The sequence below is a fragment of the Gadus macrocephalus genome, chromosome 1 (assembly GCF_031168955.1).
Source record: "Gadus macrocephalus chromosome 1, ASM3116895v1".
Classification (NCBI taxonomy): domain Eukaryota; kingdom Metazoa; phylum Chordata; class Actinopteri; order Gadiformes; family Gadidae; genus Gadus; species Gadus macrocephalus.
Window position 1 is genome coordinate 22,795,118 of NC_082382.1, and position 15,261 is coordinate 22,810,378.

General features: G+C 50.4%; 2 protein-coding genes across 4 annotated transcripts in view; one reads left to right on the forward strand and one right to left on the reverse strand.

Annotated features, from left to right (window-relative positions):
- Window positions 1–1,541: 1,541 nt before the first annotated feature.
- Window positions 1,542–15,261, forward strand: part of LOC132463097 (proteasomal ubiquitin receptor ADRM1-like) — a 409,794-nt gene continuing 396,074 nt past the window's right edge. For 2 of the 3 annotated variants that reach the window (XM_060059044.1, XM_060059052.1), the window contains exons 1-10: window positions 1,542–1,794; window positions 3,371–3,588; window positions 4,036–4,152; window positions 4,610–4,820; window positions 4,958–5,039; window positions 5,170–5,309; window positions 5,957–6,079; window positions 6,620–6,777; window positions 7,043–7,145; window positions 7,407–7,494. In XM_060059044.1, the coding sequence (XP_059915027.1) occupies window positions 1,542–1,794; window positions 3,371–3,588; window positions 4,036–4,152; window positions 4,610–4,820; window positions 4,958–5,039; window positions 5,170–5,309; window positions 5,957–6,079; window positions 6,620–6,777; window positions 7,043–7,145; window positions 7,407–7,492 (1,491 nt within the window). In that variant the 3' untranslated portion in view covers window positions 7,493–7,494. Of the gene's footprint in view, window positions 1,795–3,370; window positions 3,589–4,035; window positions 4,153–4,609; window positions 4,821–4,957; window positions 5,040–5,169; window positions 5,310–5,956; window positions 6,080–6,619; window positions 6,778–7,042; window positions 7,146–7,406; window positions 7,779–15,261 lie in introns of those variants that run through there. The other variant, XM_060059035.1, reaches the window with a different exon arrangement.
- LOC132463092 (laminin subunit alpha-4-like) lies at window positions 7,821–15,084 on the reverse strand. The gene is made up of 12 exons (XM_060059022.1): window positions 14,923–15,084; window positions 14,262–14,392; window positions 13,785–13,955; window positions 13,274–13,400; window positions 12,917–13,074; window positions 12,461–12,650; window positions 11,159–11,296; window positions 10,884–11,043; window positions 10,611–10,738; window positions 10,183–10,276; window positions 9,351–9,470; window positions 7,821–9,224 (listed from the first exon to the last, which is right to left on the reverse strand). The coding sequence occupies exons 1-12, from the start codon at window positions 14,941–14,943 to the stop codon at window positions 9,076–9,078; spliced, it is 1,587 nt and encodes a 528-aa protein (XP_059915005.1). The 5' UTR covers window positions 14,944–15,084; the 3' UTR covers window positions 7,821–9,075.

A 15,261-nucleotide genomic window follows, 5' to 3' on the forward strand; every position in this document is an offset into this window, starting at 1 on the left:
TGACCTGAATATAGAGGCCTTCACTCTTCTATGATCTGACAACAAAGTCCTAATCTGCAGCCTAGAGTGCGGATGTACAGAGACACATCCACCAAACGTGACGGTAACCACTGAACACACACTACTGTATACCAGTGTCCATTCATCACACACACACACACACACACACACACACACACACACACACACACACACACACACACACACACACACACACACACACACACACACACACACACACACACACACACACACACACACACACACACACACACATCCACTTAATCAGCTAATGGGAGTCTAGCTCGTTTTAGCAGTGAACACAAAAGCTACTGATTCTAATTGTGAAGCACAAATCACACCTCAACTCACGCTTCACTGAGCACAAGACTTACTGAAGGCCTGTCAGAACACCCCATTAAAGAGATCAATAACCAGATCTGGCTGGGTTACAGGGGACCAGACCAATGTAACCAGTACGTAGCTCAGATTGGTGAAATACAACTGGGGACTGAATAGTCTTCCGTCTACCATCAGTCCTTGAGAATCTCTCTCTCTCTCTCTCTCTCTCTCTCTCTCTCCCCCTCTCTCTCTCCCCCTCTGTCTGTCCCTGTAGCACCTGCCTGTAGTTCTGACATAACCTATTAACTCAGCTCTGTGACATTCTGTCTCTCTACATCTCTCTCTGACCGGGCCAAGGTGAGACTTGGTCAGTAAGGTAATGACTCCAGGCCTTAATGATGAGGTAATAGTGGTCCTACCAGCCCCCCAGTGTCTCTGCAATTGAACGCCATAAATGAAATGCAGTCATTGATGACATCATTGTGAACAAAGACAAAAAACATCAATTGCTGACACAATGACGTTTTTGTTGGAATTTGCAGTAGGCCGATTACAATTCACCGATTTTTATTTTATTTTATTTGAATAACCCTTCATTTAAACGTGCACTTCAGTTAAACCATCACTTCTGCGTTGCATTGGCCAGGTCTTACCAATCATTTATAAATACATCAAACATGGGACAGGACGACCGGGAGGCGGAGAAGTTCTCCCGGTGTGTGCTATTCATCATGGATGATGGTGAACCGTTAACTAGAAGAACCGACCAGAGCGTCGTGACTCGAGAGGCGACCCGCACCCACCCCCTACCCCGAAGCGCGTGCACGGGGCTCCAGACAGGGCGCTAAACCCCGGAGGACACCGTTATCCCCGGGCACCAACCCGCCGCGGGTAAAGCAGATAATCTCCCTGCGCAACGCACCACACAAAACACAGCATCCATGTTGGCTGGCCACCAGCTAGCCTAGCACACAGCTAGCCCCCCCCCCCCCGCTAGCCTCCCCATAATAAAATACGGCTGCTCCGGCTAAAGCCAGCGCTTAGCCCGCTAACTAATCCGCGACACGGTCCGCCTGTCGTTAATAATTCGTGCACCTCTTACCGTTTTCCTTGCAAAATTCGTGCACTGTGTCTTCCTTTAGCGCTACGCTGCGTGTGCTTCGTTCTTCAGACGGTCCTCATCCTGGTTATGTGTCCGTATGTACGCCCTGTATTCCCGGGAGGTGTCGGAGGAGCTACCGCTAACAACTGCTGAGCCGCGGCCGGAGGAGGAACTGTCAATCCGCGCGCTCCCGAGGACGGGTCGTGCGCTCGTTCTGACGCCGACGACGAGCACGCTCCCGCGCCCGGTTGCGACGGACTACAAACCGCGAAGAAGAGGAGGAAGAACCGGAAGTCGCGTCCCTGTCTCCGAAGAAAGAAAACTTTTTAACTTCTCGACAGATACTAAAGGTACCGTGCTCACACGTCAGGGAGAGCCCGCTCCGTTCTTATTGAGGGCCGCAAACATAAAGAAGGGACCGATTCACGGGCTGAGCTCGTAGTGGGTTAAACGGTCCTGTTCTGGGTTGATGAGCGAGTCTCGCTAAGTCACGGGCTAACGTTAGCCTAGCCTGACATGACACAGGCTAGCTGAGAAGCTAACTGCTAGTACCTCTAATAACCGCATTATAACTCCATCAATATGGTCTCCTTTGTACTTCATAAGATCGAAGAGTTATTGTTTATGCAAAGTCTTGCTCTTGATTTACCTAAAATTATTTTGATCAGATATCTACAACTTTAAAATATGGTTTTATTATACTGGTATTTCGCCTCACAACACTAAGGAAATCACAGTGCAACTTTTCCCATTGCATTTACAAAGTAGCCACTGTGTTACTGGGCCAGTACCTTCAGCCGGTTTAGATGTATACTAGTGATCAGTGTTTATATCAAATGATCAATGTGCTTTAGTTATTTGTGTGTGGATCTGTATCTTATCTTGATGATCAGTGTGTGTCTAGATCTATACAGTCATTAGCATGTTTGGATATATACCAGTGATCAAGTGTTTAGAACTGTGTTTAGAACTAGCTTTCCACCAGGCTCTGTTTAACTACTAGGCTGATTGGGTCCAGCTGAATCGCAGCACCTGTCCACGGTTCAAGACGAACAGTCACGTGGGCTCTTCTAATACCAGAGACAACGAATGTGCGTGTTGTGAAAGAAATCCTGACTTGCAACATCCAGTCTCTTCCCGTGAGAAATGCATGGGAAAGTGGGACTCTGCATGAAGCAGTACTCTCTTATATTAGACAATAGCAAGCCTAATGTCCTCCTATTCATCTACTCTACAGGACACCCTGTGTCCTGTAGAGAAGACCTCTGACAATGTTGGATGCTTTCCCATAATTCACCACTTCCCTCTGGCTCAGACCCACTCTCTCACTGGACTTCAGTTCTTCAACGTTCTTGTAGTAGCACTGATTTCCGTGGTAACCCTGTGGTTTCTGTTATGTAACAGCAGTAAAGCAGTGTTTGTGCCTGCCAGTTCCCCAGTAGCTGTCAGGTCTTCTACTGCAGATTTTTCGGGATCTCTGCAACACTACCGCTAGCAGGCGTCTCTTTCAGCTACTGAGGGAGATAGATTTGGTAGGAGGTAACATCTTACTGGAGTCCATCTACAGAGAGACCACAGAAAAATAAGAACATAATTAGAGCCCGACCGACCCTTTATCGGCTGATGTTGGCCTACCACAGATAAATCTGTATCAGGTGGTGGAGGTGGCGATATAAATTCTTTAAAGGTTAGTAGCTCCTCCCCCTAAGGGTAATTGGTTCCTTTTAGCTCATGGTTTTCACGTTTGGCTGATTTTGATCAGTTATATCGGTATCAACGTAGATGTTTGCTAATATGAAATCTTTAGAAAAGGTGTCCATTTGTAAATGTAATAACCTGTCTATCCTGTGCCTATGGGGCAGTCATTAACGGACACCTCCATGTTGAACTAACCAGTGTTTCCTCCTCTTTCTCCTCCCCCGCCAGAGCTCAGCATGTCGTCCGGAGCTCTCTTCCCCAGCCTGGTCTCCGGCTCCCGGGGAACCTCCAGCAAGTACCTGGTGGAGTTCCGTGCGGGCAAGATGACCCTGAAGGGGAGCACGGTGACCCCGGACAAGAGGAAGGGCACGGTGTACGTCCAGCAGTCGGACGACTCCCTGATCCACTTCTGCTGGAAGGACCGCACCAGCGGCAACGTGGACGACGTCAGTGGCAGCGCTCTCAGCACTTGACTTTAGCGCGTGTATGAATGTGTGGGTGAATGTGTATGAATGTGTGTGTGAATGGGTGATTGTGTATGAATTGTTGTGTGTATGAATGGATGAAAGTGTGTGTGAACGGTTCTAAGTCGCTTTGGGTAGAAGCGTCTGCTAAACGCCCCTGTTATAAATTGTAGTAACAATTGTTAATCCTTGATTAGTCAGGTTAACAATACAAACCACATAATGACAACAACAACCTTGTTGGCTTGTTATCTTAGACAACATGAGTCGTCATGTAGCATTAGCTCTGCTTGCTGCTATTGTACTGCTAGCCTTGGCTAGCAGTACCCCCGGCCAGTGTGGGTCTTACAGCGGACTACCGTTGTGTTTCGCTGACTGTAGTCGGGTGTTGTGGTTTACATCCTCTTTCCCCCCCCGCCCCCCCTCCAGGACCTGATCATCTTCCCCGAGGACTGTGAGTTCAAGAGGGTGAGCCAGGTGACCACGGGCCGGGTCTACGTGCTCCGCTTCAAGGCGGGCTCCAAGAGGCTGTTCTTCTGGATGCAGGTCAGCGGGGGGGGGGTTTGAGGAGGAACTGTTGCTGTGCTCCCATTGTTTGCTATTTAAATGTTGTTATTCAGACAGTTCACACAATAAAGCAGTGCTTACAACGCACACCTGCACTGGTGGGTTGAACTTGCCCTGGCGTGGAAATCGTGTAGTTGGAGAGTTTTTACCCTGGCAGGCGTTTGCTCCGGCTGGCGTTTGCCCCGGCTGGCGTTTGCCCTGGCTAGTGTTAGCCCTGGCTAGCGTTGGCCCTGGCTGGCGTTGGCCCCGGCTGGCGTTGGCCCCGGCTGGCGTTGGCCCCGGCTGGCGTTAGCCCTGTCTAGCCTTCGTCCTGACTGGCATTAGCCCTGGCTAGCGTTAGCCCTGGCTAGCGTTGGCCCTAGCTACCGTTAGCTAGCAGCAGCCCAGGCGAGCGTGAATAGTCGTGCAAACCTTTGCTCTGACCTCTGACCTCCAGGAGCCCAAGACGGACAAGGACGAGGAGAACTGCCGCAAGGTCAACGAGTTCCTGAACAACCCCCCCATCGCGGGGGCCCCCGGCAGCGGGGCCAGCGGCAGCCACGAGCTCTCGGCCCTGGGGGGCGAGGGGGGCCTGCAGAGCCTGCTGGGAAACATGAGCCACAACCAGCTGATGCAGCTGATAGGACCCGCAGGGCTCGGGGGCCTGGGTGAGTCTCCATGGTGACCGTGGTGATGGGGGTGGTCTCCATGCCCCCCCCCCAGTACTAACAGGGTCCCTCTCCCCAGTGGTCATGGTAACCGTGGTGTTGAGGGGTCTTCACACTAACGCGGTCTCTCTCCCCAGGAGGTCTGGGGGCTCTGGCCGGACCCGGTCTGGCCAGTCTGCTGGGCAGCGGAGGAGCCGCCACCAGTAGCTCCTCATCCAGGTGAACGAACACTCACTCACTCACTCACTCACTCACTCACTCACGCATATACATTTACAACATACACCACTACATAGCACACCCACACAACTGCATACCTCCACTATTACAACTATTCTCTCCTCTCCAGTTCCCGTAGCCAATCAGCAGCTGTTACACCGTCGGTGGGCGGGGCATCCAGGCTGAGCACCGCCCAGACCCCCACCACCCCCGTGACCCCTGCTGCCGCTTTAGCCGCCTCCCCCATCGCAGTGGCGCCTTCCACCCCCGGTAGCTAAACAGATAGGCCTTATCTCAGCCCCCTGCTGGGGAACACGGTGCTAGCAGGCGCTAACCTGTTAGGATGCTAAGCCTTAGCTTAAGCGAGCTACAATTGTGCCGTTTAGCCTCAGCTGGTTCAGAGGCTAGCCGGTTCCAATGCTTGACATGAGGAGCAGGTTGGAAGTTTAGAAAGCTTAGGCTGTGATGATACACAGTAGAAGATTATGATATGGAACTGTAGTATGCTGTGATGCTAAACATGAGCTTTAAGAGGTCATGATGCTAAACATTAGCTTTAAGAGGTTCTCATGCTAAACATTAGCTTTAAGAGGTCATGCTGCTAAACATTAGCCATAAGAGGTTATCATGCTAAACATTAGCTTTAAGAGGTCATGATGCTAAATATTAGCTTTAAGAGGTTATCATGCTAAACATTAGCTTTAAGAGGTCATGATGCTAAACATTAGCTTTAAGAGGTTATCATGCTAAACATTAGCTTTAAGAGGTCATGATGCTAAACATTAGCTTTAAGAGGTCATGATGCTAAACATTAGCTTTAAGAGGTCATGATGCTAAACGTTAGCTTCAAGAGATTATGAGGCTAAACGTTAGCTTCAAGAGATTATGATGCTAATGCTAGCGTGTGGGTCCCCCAGCGGCGGCCCCCGCCCCCGCCACCCCGGCCTCGGTGGGCAGCCCCAGCCAGCCCATCCAGCTCAGCGACCTGCAGAGCATCCTGGCCACCATGAACGCCGCTACCATAGCAACGCCCTCCGCAGGTACGACGGATGCTCTTCATGGAATGTTTGAAGTACGCGCGGGACGAAACATCGTCACGGCGATACATCGTCGCCCTTCTTCGTGCGATACGAGATCGATACACTGGTGCCAAATAACGATATAGATTTTTTTTTTTTTAAAGAATTTAATTTAAACGTATGCTTTATTCATTAGAGTTAGACAGGAAATATCGCTCAAACATCGATGTTATCATTATTAAAACAAGGCACTCAACAGAAGTTATCTAACCAAAGACGAGTAACTGAAAAACTTAGTTTGGGCCCCGAATGAAGACTGAACTCCAGCACAGTCATTATGTGTTCATCTTTAGACCTATATCGTGAAGTATCGTTCTGGGATTGGCTAACAATATATTGATTATTGCAGAATCGTTGTATTGCCATATTAACGGTATCATGCATCGTATGGTGAGGTACCCTGTGATTCCCCCCCCCCCCCCAGTATGAAGTGTGTTTCTATAACTGAATGTAGGACGTGTTTTGTTTTTTTTGCTAAATGGTTTTATTGTGTGTGTGTAGTGGACCTGGCCAGTGTGTGCACCCCGGAGATGATGGCGCCCATCCTGGCCAACGCAGAGGTCCGCGCTAGACTCCTCCCCTTCCTGCCCAGCGGCGAGAGTCTGCCCCAGACCGCCGAGGAGATCCAGAACACCCTCACCTCCCCCCAGTTCCAACAGGTACCACCCGCCCCTCCCAGTGGACCGGCCCGCACCCCACCCCCATTTTAAAATGTTTTGACTGTATGCGAGGTCAGTTATGGCCCCCATTTCACTCCTGGGGGGGGGGGGGGGGGGCCCGTCTGTTCAGCCCTGTGAGACTGTACTTGTGATTAAGGTCGATACAAATCAAGTTGGATTGAATTGAAACACGCGTACTGATCGGGGTCAGCCCTCAACCGGGGCCAAGCGGTGCTGAGCTAACCTTCGTCGTGGTCTTCCTCAGGCGATGAGCATGTTCAGCAGTGCTCTGGCGTCCGGCCAGCTGGGCCCGCTCATGAACCAGTTCGGTCTGCCCGCCGACGCCGTGGAAGCAGCCAACAAAGGAGGTGGGCACTCACTCACTCGCTCGCTCACTCAGTCACCAACAGTCAGTCAGTCACCCACAGTCAGTCAGTCACCCACAGTCAGTCAGTCTTACTCACTCTCTGTCACAGTCACTCAGTCACAGTCAGTCACCCACAGTCAGTCAGTCACTTTCACCCACACTGTCATTACCCCACACTCAGTCATACTCAGTCAGTCCCACTGCCCAGCTCCAGCTAACCCCCTGTCTCCTCTCCCCTGACCCCCTGCTGTGCTTGCTCCAGACGTGGAGGCCTTCGCCAAGGCCATGGAGAGCAGCAAGACGGGCGGGAAGAAGAAGGACGATGAGGAGGACATGAGTCTGGACTAGGACTCCCCCCCTCTCCTCTTCCTCCTCCCCCTCCAACCCGACACCAACCACATTCTGGAACAGCAGCAGCATTGGAGCCTCTGCTAGCGTCTCCGCGGCAACATTCCCCTCAGGGTGTGAGAGATCCGGGTTACCTAGCAACCAGAGCAAGACCTCCTAGTGTTCCGGAATGCAGACCTGGTCCGGGGGTTAGTTAGTCTCTCCGTGTTGCCGGGCGGCGGTTAGTTTGGAACACGTTTCTGCCTTTTCTGTGTGATTTTCATCAAAATAAAACTCTTTCAAACAATCCGAGTGTGTTGTGCAACGTAAGAAGGAAGGAGCATGTGAATTGGTATGAATGTTTTATTGGATACGTGTATGTGAGGGGAATACATTTCATATTTAATCTGGCAATGATGGACTCGGAGGAGATTACGGTTCAAATCATAAAATCAAATACAAAACACGTTCAGGTCTTCTCGAAAGTTAGATAATCGTTCTATTTCATTCCTACTGACCGCCAGAGGCAGTGCTTTAGCACCGCCTCTGGCGGTCATCCGGAATTCATAGAACCGTAGTTACATACGTAACTATTGTTTTAAATGGACACATTTTGGAAACTAGGGATTCAAACAATTGTATTCAAAGTAGAATCGTTAATGTTACAATATGCTGTGAAATTCCTCCGCCATCGTTCAACATTGTAGTTCATATTTAAACAGGGTGATGGATATATATATATATAGAGAGATCTCGATAACTCAATATGTGCGCTAAGAATTTCCAGCTTAAAAACAAACTGTCGATTAATTTGAGAAACAGTTTTCTGAGGAATGAGGTGAATATTTTAAGACTTCCATGAATGACAAACAAGGTAGAAATTGTGTGGTCAAAGTTCAACGTGACAGTTTGTTTTCATAACCTGAATAATCAGCTGTTCTTCACCAATTACCAGGAGGCTAGCTTAGCTAACTTATAGCTCTCCCTGAAGGAAATGTTGCCTCATCAAGCTACTGTTTCAGAGGTAATCTGCATTCTCTTCTTTATCTCTTTCATGAACGCGAGATAAAACATTTGGACAATTAGCACCAATACAGTTGAATGAATTTTGCATGTTGTACTGTGATTGACCTGTAGGCGTCGCCAAAGTAACAAGTGGTCAACTGCGCAGTTTCAGCACCAGTGTTAGAGTTTCTACATAACCTCTCCATACCTCTGACTCTAACGGTGGTTTCTCATAGGTCCCTGTAGCTAAGAGCACACAACACAGGAATATTGAGATAAAGACACGCAATCGAGTAAAAAATATAACTTTTTTTTCCGCAAAGTAAAAAATAAATATTTCTGTTTTTAAATTAGCTACAGTAACATATGAGGCCGTCATCGGGGAATGTGAGGACAGAAGAGGTGTGAGTGTTCGGGTCGGAGGTCTTATACAGGTAGAACCTTTGCACCAGGTGTGTTTCTCCATTCATGTATTTATGTTTGTATTTATTCATTTTTAAGGTGGAGTGCTTGTTTACTTTACCAATTGGGTGTGCATGAGAGTGTATGTGAGATTATTTGTGACAATGAGCGTGCGTGTGTGTGTGTGTGTGTGTTCCCTAATCGTGGGGGCACCCCTGGGTGCCCACGGCTCCGTGCAGGGCCAGAGGCTTGTTCAGGGGGACCGCCCGCTGGTTGAGGCTGGCTTTGCGGACGCAGCCGTGGAAGGAGGGCAGGCCAGCGGGTAGGCCTGGCACCACAGCACCATCTGGTGGACACACACCGCAACAACATGTTACGGACAATACAATCGGGAGATGCACTTATTAATCTCAATACGATTAAAATCATCTTCAGACCAAAAAAATTATGTGTGTGTGTGTCGTGGTCTTACCAGGTGCGCCCCCAAGGTAGAGGGTGAGTTTGCCCCCTGCTGAGCGACTGGCTTTGGGCCCGATGCTACTTTGACTGACTCCGTCCACCTGGATCTGCAGAACGCTGCTTCTCTTCATCACTATAACACACACAGGAAGTTAGTCTTCATCACTGTAACAACACACAGGAAGTTAGTCTTCATCACTGTAACAACACACAGGAAGTTAAGTCTTCATCACTACAACAGCACACAGGAAGTTAGTCTTTATCACTACAATACACACAGGAATTGAGTCTTCATCACTAAAACACACAGAGGAAGTTAGTCTTCATCACTGTAACAACACACAGGAAGTTAGTCTTCATCACTCCAACGAACACAAGATCACGTGCATGACCCCTGGTCTCCATTTATGGTATAAAGACTACAGGTAGATTCCCCTGTATAGACAGTTGAGCTCAACTGTAGAGACAGGCAGATTCACCTGTATGGACAGGTGAGCTCACCTGTAGAGACAGGTCGATTCACCTGTATGGACAGGTGAGCTCACCTGTAGAGACAGGTCGATTCACCTGTATGGACAGGTGAGCTCACCTGTAGAGACAGGTCGATTCACCTGTATGGACAGCTGAGCTCACCTGTAGAGACAGGTCGATTCACCTGTATGGACAGGTGAGCTCACCTGTAGAGACAGGTCGATTCACCTGTATGGACAGGTGAGCTCACCTGTAGAGACAGGTCGATTCACCTGTATGGACAGGTGAGCTCACCTGTAGAGACAGCTGAGCTCACCTGTAGAGACAGGTCGATTCACCTGTAGAAACAGGTATATTTCCCAATGAGGACTCACCGCTCAAGGTGTGCCAGTGTCCGTCACAGATTGACACTTCTGGAGTGAGGGGGGTGGAGAACACTCCACTACCACTGTTTAATGTCACGGTCACCTGCACACACACGCACACACACACACACACACATTAAACACATTTAATACACACCCTGAACAGATTAAACGCATGAAATACACCCCACAGTTTTGAGGTTAGTTGCACAGTCCAAATCCCTTTTCGACCATGATTGCACACCACTTAATAATTGCTTAACAGACTTTTATTCAGGATGGAAATATTATCTACATTCTGGCCTATAGGATGGGGCTTTGCTCAACAGTGGGAGGGCCGTAGCCAAAAGGGTGTGGGCTTGCTTCAACAGTGGGCGGTGTAGGCGGTGGTGGTGTGCAGGTGGAACGGGGGGGGGGGGGGGGTAGTGGTCTCTCACCTCTCCCTGGTTCAGCACCACGTTGAAGAAGTGCTCTGACGTCCCAGCATGCAACAGCAGCCCAGAGTCCGAGCGAGCCCTGATCTCCAGCCGGACCTCAAAGTCCTTGCCCAGGACCACCGAGTCGTCTGGAAGGGAGAGAGAGGAGCGTTAGAGAGGAGAGGAGACGAGAGAGGAGAGGAGACGAGGAGACGAGGGAGGAGGAGGGCTAGAGAGGCAGGAGAGCGGAGGAGGGAGGAGAGGAGGAGAGGGGGTACTAAGCAGAGATGTCACCTATGGCGATGTGTCCTCCCTCTCTGGAGAAGTAGGCCCCAGGGTGCAGCAGGCTGAGGAAGCAGGGTGCTGCCCCCTGGCTGTGGGAGGGGGTCCCCGCAGGCACCTCGTTCAGCTTCAGCCCTCGAACACAGCCCACCATCCCTCCGGCTCCAGGGGCCTTCAGGGGCCACAGACCCTCAGTCATTATGGCAGCACCACACACTGCACTCAGGAACGTACTGTTCCTCTACTAGGAGTCATTACGGATCAGAGTAGAAGCAGAGAGGTCTCACCAGCAGGGCGAGAGGGGCCCCTCCGACGTACAGGGGCCCAGAGAGCCGGAACTTGTCCCCTCCTGGAAGCTTCTTGGACAGCGCGTTGATCCCATCCACCACCAGGCTGATCTTATCTCCATCCCGCTTTATGAAGACCTGAGGGGGTTTAGGAAGACATGAGGGGGTTAATGAAGACATACAGGGATTTATAGAGACCTGAGGGGGTTTATAGAGACATGATGTTGTTCAGAGACATGAGGGGGTTTAGAAAGACCTGAGATTGTTTATAGAGACATGAGGGTGTTTAGAAAGACCGAAGGTGGTTTATAGACACATGATGTGGTTTATAGAGACCTGAGGGGCTTTATAGAGACCTGAGGTGGTTTATAGAGACGAGGTGGTTTATAGAGACATGAGGTGGTTTATAGAGACATGAGGTGGTTTATAGAGACATGAGGTGGTTTATAGAGACATGAGGGGGTTTATAGAGACGAGGTGGTTTAGAGAGACATGAGGTGGTTTAGAGAGACATGAGGGGGTTTATAGAGACATGAGGGGGTTTATAGAGACGAGGTGGTTTATAGAGACGAGGTGGTTTATAGAGACATGAGGTGGTTTATAGAGACATGAGGTGGTTTAGAGAGACATGAGGTGGTTTATAGAGACATGAGGTGGTTTAGAGAGACATGAGGTGGTTTATAGAGACATGAGGGGGTTTATAGAGACGAGGTGGTTTATAGAGACATGAGGTGGTTTAGAGAGACATGAGGTGGTTTATAGAGACATGAGGGGGTTTATAGAGACATGAGGTGGTTTAGAGAGACATGAGGGGGTTTATAGAGACATGAGGGGGTTTATAGAGACATGAGGTGGTTTATAGAGACATGAGGTGGTTTATAGAGACATGAGGTGGTTTATAGAGACATGAGGTGGTTTATAGAGACATGAGGTGGTTTATAGAGACATGAGGTGGTTTATAGAGACATGAGGGGGTTTATAGAGACATGAGGTGGTTTAGAGAGACATGAGGTGGTTTATAGAGACATGAGGGGGTTTATAGAGACATGAGGTGGTTTATAGAGACATGAGGGGGTTTATAGAGACATGAGGTGGTTTATAGAGACATGAGGGGGTTTATAGAGACATGAGGTGGTTTATAGAGACATGAGGTGGTTTATAGAGACATGAGGTGGTTTATAGAGACATGAGGGGGTTTATAGAGACATGAGGGGGTTGAAAAAGACCTGAGCTGGTTTATAGAGACATGGGGTGGTTATGAAGACTTAAAGACACAAATACACACAAACACACTGAGCTCACCGTGTGCCACTGGTTGTCGCTGTACTTCCTGCGGCTGCGGAGGCTGGCCTTCCGCTTGCCTCCCTCCACCAATAGGACCAGGTGTCCCTCTGACACCCTCAGTGACATCACAGCCCCGCCCCCCTGCTGGGTAGTGCGGAGAACGAGGCCTTCGGACGAGTTGATCCTCACGCCCAGAGAGATGTGGGGACTAGAGAGGAGAGTTATAACGTTTTAGAGAATATTTGTTCGAACAAAAGAGAGAATTGGTCATTTCTAGAAGCTAGAAACAGAAGAAGAGAGAGAGAGAGAGAGAGAGAGAGAGAGAGAGAGAGAGAGAGAGAGAGAGAGAGAGAGAGAGAGAGAGAGAGAGAGAGAGAGAGAGAGAGAGAGAGAGAGAGAGAGAGAGAGAAGGAGAGATACACAGACAACCAAACAATAAGACCGAGAGAGGCATGGCGAGCGAGAGACACCCACCTCTTGCTGAACTCGCGCGGCAGGTTGTCGTGTCTCTGGTGGCTGTGGGCGGAGCCACTGAAGTGTGTGGCTCCAGTCTCCGGGGGCGACGGCTCCCCCTGGCAGGACTCCCTGGTACTGCGGCTCCGAGAGCCTGCTGGCTTCTTGTTCTTACCCTGCTGGAGGGGGAGGAGGGGGGAGAGAGGAGAGGAGGAGGAGAAATACCACAAAGAGGCAATAATGACCACGGCGTAATGAATAACATTTTATGTGTGTGACCAGGGATGTGTGTGTGTGTGTGCAGGTGTGTGTGGATGCAGGTGTGTGTGTATGCAGGTGTGTGTGTGTGTGTGTGTGTGTGTGTGCGTGCGTGCGTACCTTGTTCCTTGCTTTGGGGGCAGCAGCCACGATGGACTGCGGCTTCTGGGCTGCGGGGCAGTCCAGAGGAACGTTGACGTTCTCCTTCACCTTCAGCATGTTCTGCACGCCCTGGGACTCCGACATACTGAGGACCCACAAGACCCCCGTCAGTACTGAGCCCCCCTGTACACCAGAGACCAGGTGACACTAGGCCAGACCAGGTGACACTAGGCCAGACCAGGTGACACTAGGCCAGACCAGGTGACACTAGGCCAGACAAGTGGACACCAGGTGAGACCAGGAAGACCAGGTGTGACACCAGGTGACACCAAGTGTGACCAGGTGACGCCAGGCAAGACAAGGTGACACCAGGTGAGACCAGGTGTGACACCAGGTGAAACCAGGTGACACGTGGCAAGACCAGTGACACCAGGCCTGACCAGTTGACTCCAGGCCTGGAGTCGATGGTCAGGCACTAGATGAGACCATGTGACACCAGGTGAGGCAGTGGAAGGACAGGAGGCGGTACCTCTTGATGAACAGGTTGCTGATGCAGCCCGTCAGGTTGCTGGTGGACTGGTCGGGCGTTCCCCCGAGGTAGAAGCTGCCGGACGTCGCCGCGGAGACGGAGGGCCCGTTGCCCGCGGCACGGCCTCCGTCGCCCGCCTTCACCAGAGAATCGTCCACATACAGGCGCATCCTGACACGCAGACGGACAGGGAGCAGACAGAGAAAGAAGTCAGTCACTGGGATTTTTAAGGGGAGTGAACGCTGCTACAGTGAAGCGCAATCAGAGGAACGGTTGCAGTTTGATGCCTTGCTCAAAGGAAACCAAAAGGAGACAATGAGAGTCGAGTCAGACTGCATGTTTACAACACATGTATCCAATGTGAATACACACTGCGGACATTGGGGATCAAACCCAGACCCTTTTGACGCCCGCACCCCTGGCCGGTATGGCTCTGGATACAGTGTCGCTGTAGATAGTAGCGTAGGTCAGACCTACCCGTTGCTGTTGCTGTACAGAGCCACGTAGTGACTGTTGTCGTCGTTCAGGGCCGTCTGGGACCTGACCTCGCTGTTCCCCGCCCTCACTACCACGTGACCCTTATCCAGGAACACCTGGCACACCCCGTCCTGCAGGGCGCACGCACATGCACACACACACACACATGCACACACACAAACACACACACACGCACACACACACAACCCGGGTTACAGAGGGAGAGGGTGCACACACACCATACCACAATACAACAGTGGAGAGGAGACCCCAGTAGAGTACAGTAGACAAAAGTAGAGTATAGTATAGTAGAGTAGAATAGAGTAGAATAGATTAAGGTAGAGTAGACCAGACCAGCCCACAATCCAGTACTGTAGACCAGAGTACAGTATCGTAGAGTAGAGTACAGTATGATACAATAGAGTACATCATAATAGACCACAGTAGAATAGAGTATAGTTTAGTAGAGTAGAGTAAGGTAGAGTAGGATACAGTAGAATAGACAAGAGTAGGGTAGAAAAAAGTATCTAGAGTAGAGTTGGATACAGCCGAGTAAGTTATAGAGTAATACAGTAGAGTAGAACAGAGTAGAATATAAACCAGTACAATAGAGTGGGATACAGTAGAGTAAGGTACGTGGTGTGACGGCAGCGCCCCCTACCTTGGCCTGGTGGTACAGCATGAGTCCGGCCTTCTGCTGGGTGCGGAAGCCGAAGCCGGCATAGAAGTTGTCCCTGAGGCCCGGGATGTCACTGTGGTCGATGTCCAGGTAGCTCTGGCCTGAGAAGTGGGCCTCGCGGGCCACCTGCACACACACACACACACACACACACACACACACACACACACACACACACACACACACACACACACACACACACACACACACACACACACACACACACACAGCCTTCAACACAAACACCTGGGGGGGGGGGGGGTGTGTCTGTGTGTATATGTGTATGATGGGAAAGGTGCATTGTGGGTACCTGTGTGTGTG

Coding starts and splice junctions, on each gene's coding strand:
- LOC132463092 (XM_060059022.1), bottom strand. CDS start 14,943: ATGCTGTACCACCAGGCCAAG. Junction 13,956..14,261: donor CTGTACAGCAACAGCAACGG/GTAGGTCTGACC, acceptor TCTGCGTGTCAG/GATGCGCCTGTATGTGGACG. Junction 13,075..13,273: donor CCCCCAAAGCAAGGAACAAG/GTACGCACGCAC, acceptor CTCCCCCTCCAG/CAGGGTAAGAACAAGAAGCC.